General features: G+C 35.4%; 1 protein-coding gene across 1 annotated transcript in view; it reads right to left on the reverse strand.

The window, feature by feature from the left end:
- DACH2 (dachshund family transcription factor 2) overlaps positions 1-25403 on the reverse strand; it is a 798949-nt gene that overhangs the window by 616665 nt on the left and 156881 nt on the right. The window contains exon 2 of the mRNA XM_043897104.1: positions 630-668. Coding sequence (XP_043753039.1) covers positions 630-668 — 39 coding nt within the window. The remainder of the gene's footprint in view (positions 1-629; positions 669-25403) is intronic.

Here is a 25403-nt window from a genome sequence, read left to right on the forward strand (position 1 = left end):
CTTAATGCTTAGAAAGATTCCAGGAGATTAGAATGCCTGGGTTGTTTTTTGGTTTGTTTGTTTGTTTTGGTTTTTTTGCATTCTTGCTATAGCACACTTAATAGCCTGTGCTGCCCTGCAAAAGTGAATGTACCTTCCTAAGCATTTCAGAGCCACAGGGCAGGTGAATTACTTTCCCATTATTTTACATAGGTGACATTATTTTTATGTCAGTGAACTTACTCAACCCCCATCAACTTTGTAGGCTTTCTCTAGCTTCTGCTTTAGTTCCCAGGAAAGGAGATGCTTTCTATGGTGGAAGTCATCTCCCACCTGTGTGATCCTGGGATCCACTCTCAGTTAATACAGTATATATGAATGATCATTAACTGGCAATAGTGAAACTGTGAAGACCCCAATTAACTAAAACCCTCAAATAGATAGATGGGTTCTAATCAGGTGTTTGGATTTTATTATTAATTAAGGATTAAGCAATATTCAATATTTGCTGCCAAAAATTTTAAACAGTTCTACTTTCCTACCTTAGTAAGTATAGTACAGGGAACAAAGTTATCGAAGTTGGGCTGAATCTGTACAGGATCCAGGGCATTCCCAGGAAGTTGATTTTTAAAAAATAAACACATAAATACCTGTTAACAGCTTGTTTTCTTGTCATTTGCCTCTTCCTTCTAAAAGGAGAGTGTAGCAAAAAATAAATAAATAAAACTGGTTAATTGAGAGTTCTGGTTAGTTAGTTTCCAATTAATCAAGGCTTTATTATATTTTACAAAAAAAATCTTCTTAAATTCTGCAGAAATTTTAAATAGGTTACACACAATAAAACACCAGCAGGGAAGACACAAAGAAAGTAGGAAAGCCTGAATTGCTATCAGATAGTGTTTTAAATATATGAATAATGTTATTACATTTCTGGTCTAATCCCCACTGAGTAAAGAATAATGCTAAATGTCATGTGGTTTAGGGCTTTTCTATGTATGAAGGCAAGGAAATATCATTATAGATTTATGTTGAAGAAAATGGCCTCGGGTCATACCAATTTCAAAAAATGACTCAGGAATATTGTGTCTTTTCCCTTTCTCTCAAGAGTCTTCTTTCCCATCCCATTGGGTATGCCAATACTTTTTAGGGAAAAGAATCCTTTCTAATTTTTTTCTCTCATTTTTATCAGGCCAACAGGATGATAAAAGTAAGCCAGTATCAATGCTATGCCTTAATTTCCTAAACATAGAGCCATTAATCACACAGCTCACTATATACTTATTTCTGAAGCAATACTGAACTATCTTACATCTTCCCCAAAAGGGTTATGCACACACACACACACACACACACACACACACACACACTCAGACACATACACATATACAGTCATACACACATCTGCACAAAATAAGTTAAACATACAAAAGAGATTGATAAAAACCCATGTAATCATCTTAGTTAACAAAATAACCATTCTTTCTAACAGTATAATAGTTCCCAGTGCTCCTATACCCTTTAAGAACAATGAAATTTAAAATGATAAGCTGGGGGAAAAAAAAACTGTCAGTAATGTAATTTGGCTATTTTGAGCCTTATTGCATTTCTTAGTAGTACAGAAACAGGAATCTCCCTCTAATATCCACTACAAATATATATGGTCAGTTCATCACCCCTTCAAAATCTCTCCTAATAGCCTTTTTATTAAGATTCCTTTCATGTCTTTCATTGTTTTTGAAAGGCAACTGCTTTCCTGCTTAAAGATCTATAGAAAGATTTTTTAAATAAACCACAGATGCAAATATATATCTGAGGTTGCTGAGGAAAGGAGGTGGCAGTGAAGGAAAGAGAGCATTTTTCACCTACTCCTGTGTCTGTCACTTAATTGTCAGAACTATTTGTTTTTGTTTTATAGCTCACTTACCCAACCTGTTTTGAAATTACATTTTCTTAAAGTAGAATATACTCATACATACCAAGTCAATGATAATGCATACTTCCTTAATCTAGTGGGCTTTATATTGGAGGACTTTTTTCCCTTTCACCAGAGATCCTCCTTCTTTAACTATAAAACTTTCTGAACTCAACAGAACTTTTTTGACTGCCACCATATGTACATAATTATGCTAAGTTAAGAAAAAATAATTTAAATTTTCTATAGCTTAAGTTTCATAGATTATTCAAAATAGATTTTGAATTTACCAAATTCTGAAACATTCTTATTAGAATTATCCAATAAATATATAAATATCCATGAGCTAACTGTCCTTTTATTAAGGATTTTAAAATTTATTAGAAAATTAGGAGTTTACCTTGACTTTTGAAAATTTCTCATTTGTCTTGTCAGTTGTTTAAGAATGTATTTTACAATACTGCCTAAAACTAGTTATAACTCCAGGACCTTAGGGACCATGAGTTAAATACATATACTTTATTTTTGACATTCAAAATAAAACATGACTTCTACATTTCTGAATTTGTTCAGAAACAGTACCATTCAATCAAAGTAGTTGCCATATAGTCAAAATTCCAAAAGGTCAATAAAACATTTTCTATAGTTTAATAAATGTAAAATGATTGTACACCTTAAAAACGCACAAATTGGGCTTCCATGGTGGCTCAGTAGTGAAGAATCCACAGGAGACATGAGTTTGATCCCTGGTCTAGGAAGATTCTACATGCCAAAAAGCAACTAAGCCTGTGTGCCACAAATATTGAGCCTGTGGTCTAGAGAATGGGAACTGTGACTACAGAGACCACGTGCATCAACTACTGAAGATCCTGTGCCCTACAGCCCAGCTCTGCAACAAGAGAAGCCACCGCAATGAGAAGCCAGCACACTGCAACTAGTAAGTAGCCCCCACTCATCATCGCAAGTAGAGAAAGCCCATGCACAGCAACAAAGACCAGCCAAACAAATAGATAAATAAAATGATTATTTAAAAACATACAAATTTTGTCAGCTACCTCAATAAAACTAGAAAAAATGTTTCCTATGCTTTTAAATGAGAGTCAGCGATTAACTTGCACATATTGCCATACTTTAGAGACTACTAAATTCGGCTTTAGCTGTTCCTCATGCAGACAAGATCACTGAGTCATGTAATGTGTTTTCCTGGCCCAATGCAATAAACAAAATGCTGATTTGGGAAACAAATGTAATAAATATGTCCTACCCTGCCTCTACCTCTAACTTTATCTGTAGGGGATAAATGACAAGTAAATCTGTGTTGGTAATTTTTTTTTTTTTTTTTTAGTTTCTCTTTGGAGATGTGATTACATCATGGTAAAGGGTAACTGTTACATTTCCACTGTTGGAACCTTTAGGAAACTTTCTTCAGTCTAATAACTTTCTTCATTTTATATGCCAACTCTTACTCCACAGCAGCTTTTAGAAACCTGTTTAATTTCTTTAGGGATCCTGGAAATTCTTTGACAAGACTGTATGTCAAAAGAAAAAGGAGCTGAACTTACTTTTCATTTTAAAAATATAAAAATAGAGGCCTGGATATTCTAGGCCTACTTAAGTTTCCAGAGGACATCCAAACAGCCTCTTGATCACTTAAGTTGCCAAAGGCATGGTCTTCTCATTCAAGAACCCAAACAATAAAACAACTTCCTCCTTTCCTCCATAAAATTCAGAAATTTACTTTTCCTAGAACTATTTAAGGATAACAAAAATTTTGGTCATATTAAATATGTTTCTTCTGAAATACTTTTGTGCATGAGCTTGACTTTAAAAAGTCAGTTGGATTTAAAGTCAGTCTAAAGGGGAGAAAAGGAAAATTAAATATGGGATGGACTGGTAGTTGATAAATGAGCTTACAGCATTTTAAATTTTTGTAAGAAGGGGGTATCAATACATATATACTGTAAATAGTAAAAAAAATGAATTCTAATTATTAGATAACATATCTAAAATTATTCCTATTTTATCAAGCTTTAAACATCAAAATTCCTCAAAACCTTCATAAATTTTAAACCATTTATTGTTGTGGAATATTTGTCCACAATAGTTCTGTTGGAAATGTTTTTCCTTACAATCTTGTTATCCATGATTGTAAGTTTGTCTAGAGAAAACATGAGTGACCCTTTGAATCCTGTTCTTGGTCCATTTGGGAGTTCTAGCCAGCCTTTCATAAGAGACTTTTTAAACCCTGTTTACACTAGTTATATTTCATGTCTGCTGGTTGATGATTATGTCTTTCTATAGTATATTCAGTGTGACTCACAGAAAACACTAAGCAAATGCTCAATAAGCCAAAGCAAACATTTATGGTAGATGTACATTAAAGCCCCTGAGACACTGAGTGCAATCGCTGCTTTATCAGCTTTTAGTTAACTTGTTTTTGATGATTTGATAACACACTGAGGCAATCGTAAATTAGCCTAATTCTAAATAGTATGCTGCCTACATAAAGAAGTTAGTGGCAGTCTCCAATTCTAAATTACTGAATAAAATGGTGTTTCCTTCATAGCATTTATAGCAATGTGTAAATATTTTATCTATTTATGTAGTTTAGATCTATTTTTTCTTTTGAAATAGCATTTCCATTGAAGAATGAGTTTAGGTTTCTTGTTCACAAAGTAAGCATTCAGTAAAAAGTTGTCAAATGAACAGGAAATTAGTTATGTAATGTGACAATTTACTCATTTAAATCCATCATTGTAGAGTCTTCAAGCTTATTTTAATAAAATATATCTTAAGAACATATTTCTTCTATTCTACACTGATTTACATCATTTAGGATGGGGCTTAATTTCTATAAGGACAGTCAGGGTGTTTTAGAATTAGTAAACTTTCAGTGAGTAGCTAAAGTTGATCAGAAATATCATGAGCTTAAATTTAATTAATGGCATCAAATATTCTGAACTTTTGATAGGTAAAAATATAGAATCATTATGAAGTTACTCAGGAGAGAAAGAATAGTTTGAAATTTATTTTAATTATACCTTTACTTTTTTTTAACATTTGGCTTATTTGTTTAGTGAAGCTTAAATTAAATGTGAAACACTGACAGTTCTATAGGCAGAACTCAGCTAAGCTGTTTCTAACAAAATGAATTCATTTGCCAGTTGATCATCCTGATAATCTTATCTGGTTTAGTCTTGCTGCAGATGAAGACAGTCAAGCATGGTCAGAGCAAAAGAATCTTGATCTGGATATGCTCTCAATGTAATGGTAAGGGGCAGGAGTGGGAATAAAGAAAATTTTGTATCTGAAAGTCTATTAAGTCCCTTGCATTCCTCCCTTGATTTAATCTCTGACAAGGACCACTCTACCATCATAAAATAAAATAAGATTAAACTAAAAGCATATGATCACCAATTAAGACATGAGAGGCAGGTACTTAACATTACAAATTATTATATTTTGATATAGCTCCTTTTTGAACTCAGAATCTCATTAAATAATAATATCTTATTTAGATTTACAGTAACAAAATACCCTACGGTTACATAGTTTTACAATTCTCATCATTAACTAATGCAGTACAACTACTCTATATGCAAAAGTGGGTTCAAAACACTGTCCCATCTGTATATATGTAGAAACTGAGACTGAAGGGTTTTTAATCCGATTCAGTGCTCTTCCACTTCCTATTGTTGATAATATTTATCTGAGTATGAATGAAATACCCCCTTCTCCTTGATATTTCTTCCTTGATCATTTTATCACTTTCATAATATGTAAAGAACCAACTTCTTTAAGAGTTAAGGGAAGCTCTTCAAATGTAGTTATAATTGATATCTAACAGTTTGTGTACTGATCCCACAGAGGCCACTTTTATCTCCTTGATAGCACCTTCTTAGCTTAACATACATCTACAAATACTTACAGATCATCAACTATGTACAAAAGGCTCTTTGCTACGGGGCTATGGAGAGTACAAAAATCTTCAAACACATTCCCTGTTATCAAGTATATTGTAATCTGAAATGAGAGATATATCGTAGTCACAAATTATTGCATGGAAAGTCTGCAAGTAGTAAACTCCACATGATTTCCTGGAATAGAATAGGAACTCAAAAATATCTGATTAATTAAAGTTGAATGCTAATAGCTTAAGAATTTAATAGCTATAACAAACTAATAGCTATATGAATTTAGATGAAGGCATCATTTATATCTAGAGTGATAACTATAAGAATTTAAAAGCTATAACAAACTAATAGCTATACGAATTTAGATGAAGGCATCACTTATATCTAGAGTGATAGCTATAAGAATTTAACAGCTATAACAAACTAATAGCTATATGAATTTAGATGAAGGCATCACTTATATCTAGAGTGATAGCTATATGTATTTAACAGCTATAACAAACTAATAGCTATACGAATTTAGATGAAAAAGTAGTAAAAGGAATCCAGATAGGAAAAGAAGAATTGAAACTCTCGCTGTTTCCAGATGACATGATCCTCTACATAGAAAACCCTAAAGACTCTACCAGAAAATTACTAGAGCTAATCAACGAATATAGTAAAGTTGCAGGATATAAAATTAGCACACAGAAATCCCTTGCATTCCTATATGCTAACAATGAGAAAACAGAAAGAGAAATTAAGGAAACAATACCATTCACCATTGCAACAAAAAGAATAAAATACTTAGGAGTATATCTACCTAAAGAAACAAAAGACCTATACATAGAAAACTATAAAACACTGATGAAAGAAATCAAAGAGGACACAAACAGATAGAGAAATATACTGTGTTCATGGATTGTAAGAATCAATATTGTCAAAATGGCTATACTACCCAAAGCAATCTATAGATTCAATGCAATCCCTATCAAGCTACCAACGGTATTTTTCACAGAACTAGAACAAATAATTTCACAATTTGTATGGAAATACAAAAAAAAAAAAAAAAAAACTCAAATAGTCAAAGCAATCTTGAGAAAGAACAATGGAACTGGAGAAATCAACCTGCCTGACTTCAGGCTCTACTACAAAGCCACAGTCATCAAGACAGTATGGTACTGGCACAAAGACAGAAATATAGATCAATGGAACAGAATTGAAAGCCCAGAGATAAATCCATGAACCTATGGACACCTTATCTTTGACAAAGGAGGCAAGGATATACAATGGAAAAAAGACAACCTCTTTAACAAGTGGTGCTGAGAAAACTGGTCAACCACTTGTAAAAGAATGAAACTAGAACACTTTCTAACACCATACACAAAAATAAACTCAAAATGGATTAAAGATTAAATATAAGACCAGAGACTATAAAACTCCTAGAGGAGAACATAGGTAAAACACTCTCTGACATAAATCACAGCAGGATCCTCTATGACCCACCTCCCAGAATATTGGAAATAAAAGCAAAAATAAACAAATGGGACCTAATTAAACTTAAAAGCTTTTGCACAACAAAGGAAACTATAATCAAGGTGAAAAGACAGCCTTCAGAATGGGAGAAAATAATAGCAAAGGAAGCAACAGACAAAGGATTAATCTCAAAAATATACAAGCAACTCCTGCAGCTCAATGCCAGAAAAATAAATGACCCAATCAAAAAATGGGCCAAAGAACTAAACAGACATTTCTCCAAAGAAGACATACAGATGGCTAACAAACACATGAAAAGATGCTCAACATCACTCATTATCAGAGAAATGCAAATCAAAACCACAATGAGGTACCATTACACGCCAGTCAGGATGGCTGCTATCCAAAAGTCTACAAGCAATAAATGCTGGAGAGGGTGTGGAGGAAAGGGAAGCCTCTTACACTGTTGGTGGGAATGCAAACTAGTACAGCCGCTATGGAGAACAGTGTGGAGCTTTCTTTAAAAACTGGAAATAGAACTTCCATATGACCCAGCAATCCCACTTCTGGGCATACACACTGAAGAAACCAGATCTAAATGAATTTTTAAACAACAACCTATTCTGTAAGCAATAGTATTAACAGAAAGAACATTGAACAAGACATAAGGAGACTTGGTACTAGTATCAACTATGCAAGTGTATGATGCTGTATGTTTAACTGATGATGCTGTTAAAGTGCTCCACTCAATATGCCAGCAAATTTGGAAAACTCAGCAGTGGCCACAGGACTGGAAAAGGTCAGTTTTCATTCCAATTCCAAAGAAGGGAAATGCCAAAGAATGTTCAAAGTACTGCACAATTATACTCGTGTCACATGCTAGCAAAGTAATGCTCAAAATTCTCCAAGCCAGGCTTCAACAGTACATGAACTGAGAATTTCCAGATGTTCAAGCTGGATTTAGAAAAGGAAGAGGAACCAGAGATCAGATTGCCAAATTCTTTGGATCATACAAAAAGCAACAGAGTTCCAGAAAAACATCTACTTCTGCTTGATTGACTACACCAAAGCCTTTGACTGTGTGGATCACAATAAACTATGGAAAATTCTGACAGAGATGGGAATACCAGACCACCTTACCTGCCTCCTGAGAAACCTATTTGCAGGTCAAGAAGCAACACTTAGAACCAAATATGGAACAATCGACTGGTTCCAAATTGGGAAAGAAGTATGTCAAGGCTGTATATTTTCACCCTGCTTACTTAACTTATATGCAAAATACATCATGCCAGGCTGGATGAAGCACAAGCTGGAACCAAGATTGCCGAAAGAAGTATCAATAACCTCAGATATACAGGTGACACCACCATTATGGCAGAAATTGAAGAAGAACTAAACAGCCTCTTGATGAAAGTGTAAGAGGAGAGTAAAAATGTTGGCTTAAACCTCAATGTTCAAAAAATGAAGATCATGGCATCTGGTCCCATCACTTTAAGGCAAATGGGGAAACAACAGAAACAGTGACAGACTTTATTTTCTTGGCTCCAAAATCACTGCAGATGGTGACTGCAGCCATGACATCAAAAGACGCTTGCTCTTTGATAGAAAAGCTATGACAAAACTAGACAGTGTATTAAAAAGCAGAGACATTCCCTTGCCAACAAAGTCCATCTAGTCAAAGCTAGGTATTTCCAGTAGTTATGTATGGATGTGAGAGTTGGATCATAAAGAGCTGAGCACTGAGGAACTGATGCTTTTGAACTGTGGTGTTGGAGAAGACTCTTGACAGTCCCTTTGACTGCAGGGAGATTAAACCTGTCCATCCTGAAGGAAATCTATCCTGAATTGGAAGGACTGATGCCGAGTCTGAAACTCCAGTACTTTGTCACCTAATGCGAAGAACTGACTCATTGGAAAAGACCCTGATGCTAGGAAAGATTGAAGGCAGGAGAAGGAGACGACAGAAGTGAGATGGTTGGATGGAATCACCAAGTCGAAGGACATGAGTTTGAGTGAGCTCCAGGAGTTGGTGATGGACATGGAAACCTGGCATGCTGCAACACATGGTGTCGCAAAGAGTCAGACACAAACGAGCAACTAAGCTGACTGATACAACTGTATGTGTGACCATGAACAAATGACTTGCCCTTTCTAGATCCCAATATCCTTATTTGTAAAACTGGGGTTGGATAAATCGACCTCTCTGGTCCATCAAGCTCAAATAACTTTGTGGTTCTCTGTCTTTTGAGTTGCCAACTACCTGCCTAAAATACAGATAGATTAAATTAAAATTTATCTGAGAAGTTAGTAGCTATTGCAACATAGTTGCCACTCCAGAGACATATTTCTTTCTTAATTCATAATAAGTTATTGTGATGCCTGTCAGTGGTATTCACCTAAGGGACATATCTTTTCTATGTTCCAGAAAAGTACTGAAGGAAAATTCTTCAGACATTTTACCTCAGAAAATAAATCAGTAGAGTGTTGTTCTGTTTGTTGCTACAGAAAAATTGACTTTAAATCCTGAGGAGTACAAATAGTTTGCTTCAGCAAATTTCACTTCTACTGAATTTATACATCTCTTCTGCAACTATCTGTATTGTAATAAAAACAGAATTGGGACCCTCTTGGTGGTCTAGTGGCTAAAATTCCATGCTCCCAATGCAGGGGGCCCAGGTTCTATCCCTGGTCAGGGAACTAGATCCCACATGCTGAAACTAAGTGCAGCCAAAAACAAAACAGAGTTGACATTATATGTATGTTGAAGTTAGTTTATTTTCAATTAAGTCTTCTTCAAGTGTTCTCTTTCAAGATTATAGAAATTCATAATTATATTCTGTTCTGGGTTCTGTCTTCACAGCTAATATCTGGTAGTCCTAAAGTCAATCTAATTCCATTTTTCCAATGCTACATCTTTTTTAAAAATATGGTAACTAGAACTAACCATAACACTCTAAGTAAGGTTATAGGAATGCTATAATTTCATCATCTATCCCACAGAATTTTAGATCTTTCTTTTAACCCTGAAAAAGTGAAAGTTAAAAGTGAAATTGTTAGTTGCTTAGTTGTGTCCAACTTTTTGCGACCCCATGGACTGTAGCCTGTCAGGCTCCTCGGCCCATTGAATTTGCCAGGCAAGAACACTGGAATGGGTAGCCATTCCCTTCTTCAAGGGGTCTTTCCTGATCCACAGACTGAACCTGGGTCTCCTGTATTGTAGGCAGATTTTTTACTGTCTGAGCAACCAGGAATAACCCTGAATGTAGGTAAAAAAAAAAAAAAAACTGTCATTCATCAATAACATCATAGTATTTTTCATTTCTTCTTTAGACAGTTAGTTTTATCTGGAACCTCTTGATCGGAAAATTTCCATAAATAGAAAAAATGAATGACATAGTTTGCCTAACAGTTACACAGAGAAAAACACACCACTCCCACCAACTGCTGTCTACCATCCCACTTCCTCCCCCTCAGATAAAAATGAAAAGACCTAACAGTATGTACATTTTCATCTACTTATTGATATGTTCAACACTATCTAACCCCATGTGTATCTGCTGGCTTTATTACATAAAACACAAACAACTAAAAGTAAGAACCATAACTAATGCATATTTCCTTATAGTGTCTAACAAAAGACCATCTAAAAAAAACCTCTAAAACAAAGTGGTGAAAATGAACACTTAAAAGGGCTGTGAAACTTTCTGGTCCTTATCTCTGCTGTGAGTAAGTTCTTCTATCCCTTTCTAATAGTAAAATGGAGTCAAACAATATGCTGGTCTTAACATTAACCTTGGTTGCTTCAATTTTTTTTTTTTTGCATTTTTTAAACATATAAACTAACAATGGCTCCTTCCTTTCTACTCACATAGCACTTTGTGATTGCCTTTGCTATAACATTCAGTCATATGTGCATCTCTCTCACTAGACTGTGATACCGTGAAAGCAACAAAACCTAGCTACTTAACATCATTTTGATAACAAAACCAGCTGTAACATTATAAAATATGATTAAAGTCTTCAGTTCAGTTCAGTCACTCAGTCGTGTCCGACTCTTTGCAACCCCATGAATTGCAGCATGCCAGGCCTCCCTGTCCATCACCAGCTCCCGGAGTTTACTCAAACTCATGCCCATCGAGTTGGTGATGCCATCCAGCCATCTCATCCTCTGCTGTCCCCTTCTCCTCCTGCCCCCAATCCCTCCCAGCATTAGGGTCTTTTAGTAGACACATGTTTGATAAAAAGTATTTGAGGTCATAATATTTATTTCAAATGTAACTGTCAAGATCAAGTTCATTTTTCCAGGTCTTATATAAAATATTTGATGCAATATTTCTTTTTAATGTAAATTTAAAACTATTCTTCATTTTTTATTATGCTTATTATTCCCCAGATTTTAATCTATACTACTAAAGTCTTTATGAACACAGTTCAATTTTTTTTACACTATCTGATTTTATTACTTTTTGTCTTGTTGCAATGCCATGAATTATGAATTATAGAAATTTTCCTCCAACTGACATTTCCTTCCCTAAGTATTATTGTTGTGGTCTTTCCATACTTTCCAAAGTTAGTTTTCTCTTGCCTCAAAAGTGTTCCATATCATCTCACTCAGGTTTCTTTAATACAAGTTTTTGTCTTTATCATTTGATCTCAATAAAATAATTATTTCTCCTTGGTGAAAAGCCAATATTCTGACACTGTTTTGTATTTCAGATAACATTTTTACCATTTTAGCAAAATCAAACAGACCCACCAATAAGGCTTCAAACAAAATTTCCAATATATGAATACCTAGGCAGCTCATTAGGGTTATGATTAGCACTAATTTAATACAAATGAAGGCTGTTAGCTATTTCACTACCTAATATTTTCTTTTGGCTATTCTCTGTTTAAGTGATTAAATGGCATTTTTCTCTCCTTTTCAGAAGTTGTCTGTATTATTCCTTTTATATATTTACCCTCTTCACTTTATAAATTTATTAGAGGTTACTTTCATAACTGTCTTCTCAAATAATGCATAGCATCTTCCTTATTCATTCATAGCTAGGTACATATTCCATCTGTTAGAAGGTATGCCCCCTTAAGCCTAAAATTTCACCAGGCATGCATTTTTTTCTCTAAATGTTTATCAGCAATACTGTCACAGGGTTTTGGAGAAAACTCTTCCTATCAAATTATCTCTCTCTCAATTCAAACAAAATTTTAAAAGAATGAAAAAAATAACAATGAAAGAGTGAAAGAAAGGAACTTCACTCTTCACTTATTTATACAAATATGAACCATAGCTAATAGAAATGATTCAGTACATATGTTGTAGATCCTTTCCACCCATAACATCATACTTCTCCTAGTGTCTCTTTAGAAAGAAAGTGAAATAAAGTGAAGTCACTCAGTCATGTCTGACTCTTTGCGACCCCATGGACTGTAGCCTACCAGGCTCCTCCCTCCATGGGATTCTCCAGGCAAGAGTACTGGAGTGGGTTGCCATTTCCTTCTCCAGGGGTCTTCCCAACTCAGGGATCGAACCAGGGTCTCCCACATTCCAGACAGACGCTTTAACCTCTGAGCCACCAGGGAAGCCCATTATTTAGGACCTCTCCCGATCTGTCACAGCTGGAGTGCTTCTGCACGGTCCCCACGTCCAAGGTAAGAGAAACCCAAGTAAGAAGGTGGGTGTTGCCACAGGGCATCAGAGGGAAGACACACTGAAACCATAATCAAAGAAAGCTAGCCAATTTGATCACACAGACACAGCTTTGTCTAACTCAAGGAAACTAAGCCATGCCATGTGGGGCCACCCAAGATGGACAGGTCAAGGTAGAGAGGTCTGACAGAATGTTGTGCACTGGAGAAGGGAATGGCAAACCACTTCAGTATTCTTTCCTTCAGAACCCCATGAACAGTATAAAAAGGCAAAAAGATAGGACACTGAAAGATGAACTCCCCAGGTCGGTAGGTGCCCAATATGCTACTGGAGATCAGTGGAGAAATAACTCCAGAAAGAATGAAGGGATGGAGCCAAAGCAAAAACAATACCCAGTTGTGGATGGGACTGGTGATAGAAGCAATGTCCAATGCTATAAAGAGCAATATTGCATAGAAACCTGGAATGTTAGGTCCATGAATCAAGGCAAATTGGAAGTGGTCAAACAGGAGATGGTAAGAGTGAACGTCAACATTCTAGGAATCAGCAAACTAAGATGGATTGGAATGGGTGAATTTAACTCAGATGACTATTATATCTACCACTGTGGGCAGGAATCCCTTAGAGGAAATGAAGTAGCCAACATGGTCAACAAAAGAATCTGAAATGCAGTACTTGGATGCAATCTCAAAAATGATGGAATGATCTCTGTTTGTTTCCAAGACAAACCATAAAAATATCATGGTAATCCAAGCCTATGCCCCAGCCAGTAAGGCTGAAGAAGCTGAAGTTGAATGGTTCTATGAAGACCTATAAGACCTTTTAGAACTAACACCCAAAAAAGATGTCCTTTTCATTATAGGGGACTGGAATACCAAAGTAGGTAGTCGGGAAACACCTGGAGTAACAGACAAATTTGGCCTTGGAGTACAAAATAAAGCAGGACAAAGGCTAATAGAGTTTTGCCAAGAGAACACACTGGTCATAGCAAACACCCTCTTCCAACAACACAAGAGAAGAGTCTACACATGAACATCACCAGATGGTCAACACTGAAATCAGATTGATTATATTCTTTGCAGCCAAAGATGGAGAAGCTCTGTACAGTCAGCAAAAACAAGACCAGGAGCTGACTGTGGCTCAGATCATTAACTCCTTATTGGCAAATTCAGACTAAAATTGAAAAAAGTAGGGAAAACCACAAGACCATTCAGGTACGACCTAAATGAAATCCCTTAAGATTACACAGTGGAAATGAGAAATAGATTTAAGGGCCTAGATCTGATACAGAGTGCCTGCTGAACTATGGACAGAGGTTTGTGACACTGTACAGGAGATAGGGATTAAGACCATCCCCATGGAAAAGAAATGCAGAAAAGCAAAATGGCTGTCTGAGGAGTCCTTACAAACAGCTGTGAAAAGAAGAGAAGTGAAAAGCAAAGGAGAAAAGGAACGATATTCCCATTTGAATGCAGAGTTCCAAAGAATAGCAAGGAGAGATTAAAAAAAAAAAGCCCTCCTTAGCGATCAATGCAAAGAAATAGAGGAAAACAACAGAATGGGAAAGACTAGAGATCTCTTCAAGAAAATGAGAGATACCAAGGGAACATTTCATGCAAAGATGGGCTCGATAAAGGACAGAAATGGTACAGACCTAACAGAAGCAGAAGATATTAAGAAGAGGTGGCAAGAATACACGGAAGAAGTGTACAAAAAAGATCTTCATGACCCAGATAGTCACTATGGTGTGATCACTCACCTCGCGTCAGACATCCTGGAATGTGAAGTCAAATGGGCCTTAGAAAGCATCACTACGAACAAAGCTAGTGGATGTGACGGAATTCCAGTTGAGCTATTTCAAATCCTGAAAGATGATGCTGTGAAGGTGTTGCACTCAATATGCCAGAAAATTCGGAAAACTCAACAGTGGCTACAGGACTGGAAAAGGTCAGTTTTCATTCCAATCCCAAAGAAAGGTAATGCCAAAGAATGCTCAAACTACTGCACAATTGCACTCATCTCAACGCTAGTAAAGTAATGCTCAAAATTCTCCAAGCCAGGCTTCAGCAATACGTGAACCGTGAACTTCCAGATGTTCAAGCTGGTTTTAGAAAAGGCAGAGGAACCAGAGATCAAATTGCCAAGATCCGCTGGATCATCGAAAAAGCAAGCGAGTTCCAGAAAAACATCTATTTCTGCTCTATTGACTATGCCAAAGCCTTTGACTGTGTGGATCACAATAAACTGGAAAATTCTTAAAGAGATGGGAACACCAGACCATCTGACCTGCCTCTTGAGAAACCTATATGCAGGTCAGGAAGCCACAGTTAGAACTGGACATGGACCAACAGACTGGTTCCAAATAGGAAAAGGAGCATGTCAAGGCTATATATTGTCATCCTGCTTATTTAACTTATATGCAGAGTACATCACGAGAAACTCTGGGCTGGAGGAAGCACAAGCTCGAATCAAGATTGCTGGGAGATAACCTCAGATATGCAGATGACACCACCTTTATGGCAGAAAGTGAAGAGGAACTAAAAAGCCTCTTGATGAAAGTGAAAGAGGAGAGTGAAAAACTTGGCTTAAAGCTCAACATTCAGAAAACTAAGATCATGGCATCTGATCCCATCACTTCATGGCAAATAGATGGGGAAACAGTGGAAACAGTGTCATACTTTTTTTTTGGGGGGGGGGGCTGTAAAATCACTGCAGATGGTGATTGCAGCCATGAAATTAAAAGACGCTTACTCCTTGGAAGCAAAGTTATGACCAACCTAGATAGCATATTAAAAAGCAGAGACATTACTTTGCCAACAAATGTCCATCTGGTCAAGGCTATGGTTTTTCCAGTGGTCATGTATGGATGTGAGAGTTGGACTGTGAGGAAAGCTGAGCACTGAAAAATTGATGCTTTTGAACTGTGGTGTTGGACAAGACTCGTGAGAGTCCCTTGGACTGCAAGGAGATCCAACCGGTCCATCCTAAAGGAGATCAACCCTGGGTGTTCTTTGGAAGGACTGATGTTGAAACTGAAACTTCAATACTTTGGTCACCTCATGTGAGGAGCTGACTCATTGGAAAAGACCCTAATGCTGGGAAGGATTGGGGGCGGCAGGTGGAGGGGACGACAGAGGATGAGATGGCTGAATGGCATCACCAACTCAATGGACATGAGTTTCGGTAGACTCCGGGAGTTGGTGATGGACAGGGAGGCCTGGCGTTCTGTGATTCATGGGGTCGCAAAGAGTCGGACATGACTGAGCAACTGAACTTAACTGAACTGACTGATTATTGCATTCTTTCTCTTCCACACTGTAGAACATGTAGCTCTCTTCACACTGAAAATGAATAGATTTCAGACTGCCTCCTCATCTCTCCAAGCGAACTAGGCCTTCCCTTTTTTCCTTCTACCCACTGTAGCAATCCTACATGTGATCTTCAGCCTTTTACTCTGCTTACTTGTAATGCTCTTGGCCTTACAGTGATCACATCTTGAAGAATATTTTTGTATCTGTGAATGCTTCCTCCTAAGACTCACATCAAGTGGCAATGAAAGACCACCCAGTTATATCTTTTTTTCACCCAGTTATTTCTGAAGGTGTATTCCTATTAAGAAACAATATATTTTTTTCCCTTGCTCACAAATAGCATGTCCTTTCCACCCCACATTCACTATTTACCCATTACAACCTACAGCAAACCAAAATTTTAAAAATCAATAACAATGTCACAATACAAGAAGACAGGTCTTAAATTCTTCATACACAAATTACAGAGCATTTAGAAATGGAGAAAATTCAAAAACATTCAAAGCTTTGACTTTCTTTTAAAAGCATCATTTAGCAACTGGCAAATCTACACTATTTTAGAGTCATGGTCTTTTCAAAGTTCAGTAAATATGTAACATATTGTAGTTATAAGCAGTTCTGTTTACAAAGGTTCTAGAAAAAGGAGAGATTGATTAAGTGTCTTAGAAAACATAAAAGTGTGTTTTCCTTTCACCTAAAACAATTATTATAATGAAGTGGGGGAATGTCAAGAAAGTAAGACTTTTCTTTCCTTTGCAAATGAATTCCCCCAAATTATATGTTTTAATGGTATATTGCTTATGAATTTTTTTCAAAACAAACCTCCTTTTTAAACTTCATTTTATTTAGTATATTATCTCATATTTGTTTTAATTTATTTAAAAGATGTTGGTGAAAATTCATCACCTTTATAGACTTTACCCATAGACTTTTTTAAAGTTTATTTTTTAGCCATCTGCATTTTATGTCAATTCTGCTTATATACATATACATATACATATATACAGACATATATACACACCTATATACATTATAATTCAATGACTTCCATTATTAAAATTAATGCTCTAAAAATACTCTCTCTCTCTCTGGATATATACCTCACAGTATAACTGAAATCATGGACTAGTCTAAATTTTACATTTATCTTTGCCCTGGGCCATAATGACTATGTAAACTCTCAACACTTTCTCAATTGAATATTTAAGTTTCTAGCATTGTTCTAAAGACCAACACTCATTAAATACACAATGAATATTTGTCCAATGAAAAGCAAAAATAATCCAAGGATTTTTCTGACAAAATTCAATATGTTTGACTATAGGTATAATCATTTGGAGGTATTAAAGAGATTTACTAATATGGATCAGATGTTCATTTACTATTTCATATTTGGTACCATCAAGGTAACATCTGGTAAGTAAACTTTCTTATTTCTGAATTTTTAAATGAGTGGTGGTCTCTATTACTTTTTAAATGCTGCAAAAGAAATCCTTTGAATCTGTACTTCCATGGAGAAAATGGATATAAATTAGTATGTATTCTTCTATTCAACCTCATTTTCATGTCAAAATATTCAACATTCTGTCATATGATACAAGCTGTACACTGGGCTTAGAATATTTTATAAAAATGAATAGTTTATTAAGTTTATATCTTTTGTAATAATACAAATATGCTTGTATCTACTGAATAAAAAATTATAAAGTCATTGTACACCAATTAAGTTCACTGTATCTTGACACCTTGCAAATAAAGCCCTTGTTTAAACACTATACTTAATTATGAAACAATTTTATATTGCAGAGGGAAAAAATGTTAGCAAAATGAATAATAATCTTGCTATGATTATACACACTGAAACATCATTACATCTCTCTTTATCCTGTGATAAGATATCAAGAAAATCACTGGAATTCTCATTTTGAAATATTGGGATCAAATAATGCAATAAAAATTATTGAATAGAAAAAATCATATATAAGCCAAAAGTTATCATTATTTCAATAACCACCATCCTTAGATACCAACCACATATTTTAAAACTATAATATCAAGTAATAGTCGCAATTTGCCTCTGGTGATCTTAAACACTCCAATTAAAACAATAATGACAAAAAATAGGCAGAAGGTCTACACACAAAATAATAAAATTATGTATAATATTATAAATTTTATATTGTTACTGAAAGATGCTTCACAAGCAGGTACACTTTAAAGGGTTTTTCAAATTTTAGCAAATTGCCAGATGGGGCAGAAAAAAAGACAAGCTGTTCTTTCATTTCCAGAAGGTTATTTCAGATTTTATATGTGTTCTGAACTAATAACATTGTTGTTAATAATGGATTTTTCAAAGGTCCCGAAGAATAACAATGTATACTATACCTCAAAATACACTCATCTGCAAAAAAATGCAGATCCAAAAAAAATTCTGGATCATTGTTAAAAGAAGTTACAAAACCGAAAGAGACTCACAGACTTAAGGAATTTCTGGTTGCTAGTGGGGGAAGGAATAGTTAGGGGGTTTGAGATGGATAGGTACACATTGCACACATATTTAAAATGCATAACCAACAAGGACCTACTGTATAGCACATATAACTCTGCTCAATATTACATGGCAGCCTGAAAGAGAGGGAAGTCTGGGGGAGAATGGATACATGTATATGTATGGCTGAGTCCCCTTCACTGTTCATCTGAAACTATCACAACATTGTTAATTGGTGATACCCCAATACAAAATAAAAGGTTTAAGAAAAATAAAACAAATATTAAGTTACCACTAAATATTATTTAGCATGTAAGTTTTGCTTCTTCTAATGTCATTGGGGTAAAAGTGTTTTTTGAAAAAGTTATTTATTGGTCATATATCTTACTTTTTTAGTTCAAACTTTTTGCTTTGGAAATCATTTATCATTGGCTTTTTAAAGTTTTTCATTACCAAAAAGATGAAAAGAGACTCAATCTCTTCTTAGGAAAGGATGGGAGGGAAATGCACACAAATCAAAAAGGAATGTACATTAGCTGCAAGCCTTTGGAAGAATAACAATCCCGTAAATAACACTACTGCGCTATTAAACAATAGGGTGAAAATATGCATTTTGTTGATACTATAAAATGTAAAGGTATGTTTTTTCCTTAAATCTTTATAAGGTGCTCAAAAATGAAAAATTTGTTGATCTTGTTTTCTTGGGGAAAAAACAGAAAAATGTATTGTTAGAAACGTCCATTCTAATCCATGTGCTTGGATAAGTGTTTCACTCTTATGCTCCATCTATCTCTTCTCCAGTGCTTTATATAAAGATGCCAACAGAACAGAAATATGAAGTTCAGAAGGAAACATCCTTGGGAAAGAGATCATTCTGCAGAGTGGTAATGATCTTGATATAGAAACATCTGATACTATATTATTATCCTACAAATGCTTATAATGTCTCTAGGAAGAGAAGACATATAGATATGTAACAAAATGGATACCATTATATGGATGCTATGCAAACAATGAATATTTAAATAGAGGAAAACAATCTTAAAGGAACCACAAATCTAAAATGAAAAGATAAATCAAATGTGCAGGGGGAATCATTCTAGTCAATTGAAATCAGAATTTAACACTTTCTTATCTTACCTTCCTTTAGTCTTCTACATGACCACACAAGTTTATGATTCCTTTCCTTGCCCTAAGGATATCAGAAAATCCTGTGTTCAAGATGTCACAGATTTTGAAGGTGGACATTTTTAATGTATAATATTAAAATTGAGCTCAGCTCATGGATGACATTTCCATATGAAACTTGTATTGCAATATATTTCATCTTAATTCTTCATTTGACTTTGAATTTTTCAAGTTGATAATAGCATTTATATTCTTCATCAGAACCAACATAAATTCATCTTAATTGTAATAAAATTATCTGTAAGAACCTAAAGATATCCTTTTTAGCTAAGAACACATAAGGTAAACCATGATGGTCATATTGATTCCTTTCTCTTGTGGCATATTCTTTACTGATACATAACATCCATTAACATCTCACTTCCTACTGGCTATGCAACCTGGCTCTATGACACTAACTCATCATTTTCAAAGATCTGATCTGAACATTTTAAAAATGGAAATTTTAATGATATTCTGCAGGCCTAGTTTCTTACCCAAGGAGCTGAAGGTTCCATTCAACCTCCATTCATCAGATTGCTACTAGAATTGTTATAGAGTAACACTTATATAACTGTTAAAATTGACTTTCTATAGAAAGTGCATAACATTTCAGTCTTAACACCATGTTCACAGCATCCTTTCACCAGTCACTAGCAAAACAGAGACTATAATTTTTTTTTTCTTTTTTCAATCAAGAATAATCAAAGATGAGTTGAGAGGAAGAATGGGGTCCTAAGAGGAGCTTTTTCCCTACCCAGTTTTGTTACCATGCTGCTGGGCAGTCCTTCTGGCTGAAATTCTCATGATGAGTCTGTTCCATACTGTTTGCAGGAAGCCAAATATTAGAGGTTAAAAAGAAGAGAATTATCAGAGCAGGGTTGGAGGGGCTCTATCACAATTCTATTAAATACTACCCAGATCTGGAGTGTGTGTGTGTGTGTGTGTGTGTGTGTGTGATAATTTGGAAAACACATTTTTTTCTCAACTAAATCTACTCTGACTAGTACTGTAAACAAGTTTATTTAATCACTGGATAAAGTGACTGGAAGAAACACACAAATTCAGAGAGCCCTAGCTAGTAATGCAGATCTTCTAATGAGAATTGTTTCTATCTCTTACAACTTGGCTGAAAGATTCAATTAGTTCTTTGTTTAATTATTATTATTATTATCATTATTATTATTATATCAATTTCAGGTATACAACATTGTAGTTCAACATCTATATACACCACAGAGGGATCACTACAACAAGTTTAGTTACCATCCATTACCATACAGTTGACTCCATTCACCCACCCTCAAACTCCAATCTGTTCTCCATATCTATGTGCTCATTTTCATTTGTTGTAGTTTGTTTTAATATTCCACAAATGAGTGAAATCATATGCTATTTGTCTTTCTTCATTTGGCTTATTTCACTTAGAATAATACCCTCAAGGTCCATCCATGTTGTCACAAATGGCATAATTTCATCTCTTATATGGTTGAGTAGTATTCCATCATATATATATATATATATTTATATATATATATATATATATATAAATAATATTTATATATAGATATATATTCCATATTCCTTAATATTTCATCCATCAATGAACACTTCAGTTGTTTCCATGTCTTGGCTATTGTAAACAATGCTGCCATGAACATTAGGTTTATGTATCTTTCAAATTAGTGTTTTCATGTTCTTTGGATAAATACCCAGAAGTGGAATAACTGGGTCATTTGGTAGCTCTGGTCTTAATTTTTTGAGGTATCTCCATACTGTTTTCCATAATGACTGCACCAATTTTTAGTCCCACCAACAGTGTACAGATGTGTCCTTTTCTCCACAACTTCTCCATCATTTGTCTTTTCAATAATCACAACTCTAACAAGTGTGAGGTGACATCTTGTGATTCTGACTTGCATTTTACTAGTAATTAGTGATGTTGAATATGTTTTCATATACTTGTTTGCCATCTGTATATCTTCTTTGAAAAAGTGTCTACTGGGATATTATTTGCTCATTCTTAATTGATTTCTTTGCTGCTGAGTTGTATGAGCTCTTTATTTATTTTGGATATTAATCCCTTGGATATATGATTTGCAAATATCTTATCCTATTCAGTAGACTGCATTTTCATTTTGATGATGCTTTTCTTGGCTATATAGAAGTTGGTTTTTACTCTGATATAGTTCCACTTGCTTAATTTTGCTTTTGTTTCCCTTGCCTTTGAAGTCAAATTCACAAAAATATCTCTAAGATTGAAGTCAATGTGGTTATCACCTAGATTTTCCTCCAAGAACTTTATGGCTTCAGGACTTACATTCAAGTCTTTAATCCACTTTGAATTAATTTTTGTGTATGTTATAAAAGGACGGCTGTCCTTTTACAACATACACAGTTTTCCCAACACCATCTAAGAGACTGTCCTTCCTCCATTATATGTTCTTTGCTCCTGTATCATAGATTAATTGTCAATATATGTGTGGGTTTATTTCTGGGCTCCCCATTGGGTTCCACTAAACTGTCATTTCTGTGCCACAGATTAATTGTTCATATATGTGTGGGTTTATTTCTGAGCTCCCCATTGGGTTTCATTAAACTGTCGTTTTTGTGCCAGTGCTACACTGTTTTTCATTACTGTAGCTTTGTAGTGTACTTTGAAACCAGGTGATATGATATATCCAGTTTTGTTCTTTCTCAAGAATATTTTGACTATTCAAGGTCTTCTGTGGTTCCATAAAAATATGATGATTATTTGTTCTAGTTCTGTGAAATATACCATTGACATTTTGATAAGGATTGTATTATATCTATAGATTGGGTAGAATGGATATTTTAACAATATTCATTCTTCCAATCTATGAGTACAGAGTTTTTCAGTTTTGGTCTCTTCTTCAATTTCTTCCATTAATGTCATTAGTTTTCAGTGTACAGGTCTTTCATCTCCTTGGTTAAACTTTTTCCTAGGTATTTTATTCTTTTTTAATGGAATTGCAAATGGAGTCATTTCCTTAATTTCACTGAGAGTTTGTTAAGAATGTATAGAAATGCCACAGGTTTCTGTGTATGGATTTTCTATTCTGAAACTTTACTGAATTCCTTCATTAGTTCTACCAGTCTTTTGGTGTAATCTTTAGGGTTTTCTATATATTATCATCTCATCTGTAAGAAGGGCTTCCCTCATAGCTCAGTTAGTGAAGAATCCACCTGCAATATAGGAGACCCCAGTTCGATTCCCTGGGTCAGGAAGATCCATTGGAGAAGAGATAGGCTACCCACTCCAGTATTCTTGGGCTTCTTTTGTGGCTCAGCTGGTAAGGAATTGGCCTGCAATGCGGGAAACCTGGGTTCAATCCCTGGCTTGGGAAGATCCCCTGGAGAAGAGAAGAGAAGAGGCCAGCATTCTGGCCTGGAGAATTCCAAGGACTGTATAGTCCATGGGGTTGCAAAGAGTTAGACATGATTGAGCAACTTTAACTTTCACTTCACTTTCACTTTCATCTGTAAAAAGTGACAGTTGTACTTTTCTATTTTAAATGCCTTTTAATTTCTTTTTTCTTGCCTAACTGCTATGGTTAAGACTTCCAATACTATGTTGAATAAAAGTGGCAAGAATAGGCATCTTTGTCTTGTTCCTGACCTTAGAGGAAAAGCTTTTAGTTTTTCACCATTGAATAGGATACTAACTGTGGACATGTCAGATAAGGCCTTTATTATGTTGAGGCATATTGACTCTATGACCACTCTGTGGAGAGTTCTTACCACAAATGGATGTTGAATTTTGTCAAAAGCATTTTACGTAACTATTGAAATGATCCTATATTTGTATCCTTCATTTTGTTAATCACACTAATTGATTTGTAGATTTTAAACCATCCTTGCATCCTTAGAATAAATCCCACTTCATCATGGTGTATGATCATTCTAATGCATTTTTGGATTAGGTTTGCTAGTATTTTGCTGGAGATTTTTGCATCATGTTCATCAAGGATACTGGACTGTAACTTTCATTTTTGCGGTCTCCTTGTCTGCTTCTGATCTTGGGTAATGCTTCATAAAATGTGTTTGGAAGGTTTCTCTCCACTTCAATATTTTTTTGTAAGAATGTGAGAAGGATTGGTATTGAATCTTCTTTCAATATTTTGGAGAATTCACCAGTGAGGCTATCTGGTCTTTGGCTTTTGTTGGCTGGGAGCTTTTTGACTACTGTTTTAATCTCCTTGTTAGTAATCAGTCTATTCAGATTTTCTATTTCTTCATAAACATTCTTATAAGATTGTACATTTCTAGTAATTTACATTTCTTATAGGTTGCCCAATTTGTCAGTAGAATCATTTCTATACAGAAATATTGGTGTTAAGCAAATATTAAATAACACACTACACCAGAGTTTATTCAAATCATAATCTGAAACAAAACTCTGTAGGGGAAAAACAGAGGGGTGAGGTAGGTGGGGAGAAGACAGGAAGAATGAGAAAAGATAAAATATGTTGTGAAGAAGAGAGCAACCCATAAGTCTAGTGTCTTCACTGCCTATAATTCCCACCTCCCAATACACACAGACATGCACACACACACCCTTTATCTGCCCAGCAAACTCCTGCCATTGCCTTCTCCTATAATTTACTACTTTTCCCTATTTCTTAAAAAAAAAAATACTTGGGAGGATAAACACTTTACAACGGTGTGTTTTTTCTGCCATACAATGTGAATCAGCCATATATCCCCTCTCTCTGAATCCTCCCTCCTACCCCTGACCTTGCTCTTTCCCACTCTACACTGCATTTTTTCCCCTCCTTGGTGACTTTATTTCTTAACTGGTTTTCCTCTTTTTCTTTCCTCATTGGAAATGTTTACTATTGTTGTTCAGTCATTAAGTTGTGTCCAACACTTTGTAACCCAATAGACCACAGTACTCTGGGTTCCTCTGTCCTCCACTGTCTTCCAGTTTTCCCAGATTCATGTTCATTGAGTGAGTGACACTATCTAATCACCTTATACTCTGCTGCCCCCTTCTCCTTTTGCCTTCATTCTTTCCAAGTATCAGGGTCATTTCCAATGAGTCAACTCTTTGCTTCAGGTGGCCAAAATATTGGAGCTTCAGCTTCAACAACAGTTCTTCCAAAGAATATTCAGGTTTGATTTCCTTGACAATTGACTGGTTTAATTTCCTGGCAGTCCAAGGGACTCTCAAGAGTCTTCTCCAGCACCACAGTTTGAAGGCATCAATTCTTTGGCACTCAACCTTCTTTATGGACCAGCCCTAACATCCATACATGACAACTGGAAATACCATACCTTTGGCTATATGAACTTTCTGTGGCAAAGTGGTGTCTTTGCTTTCTAATATGCTCTCTAGGTTTGCCATAGCTTTCCTTCTAAGGAGCAAGGGTATTTTAATTTCATGGCTGCAGTCACCATCTACAGTGATTTTGGAGCCCAAGAAAATAAAATCTGTTACTGCTTCCACTTTTCCCCCTTCTATTTGAAGTGACTGGACTAAATGCCATGATCTTAGTTCTTTGAATAT

Source organism: Cervus elaphus, chromosome X (genome assembly GCF_910594005.1).
Source record: "Cervus elaphus chromosome X, mCerEla1.1, whole genome shotgun sequence".
Lineage (NCBI taxonomy): Eukaryota > Metazoa > Chordata > Mammalia > Artiodactyla > Cervidae > Cervus > Cervus elaphus.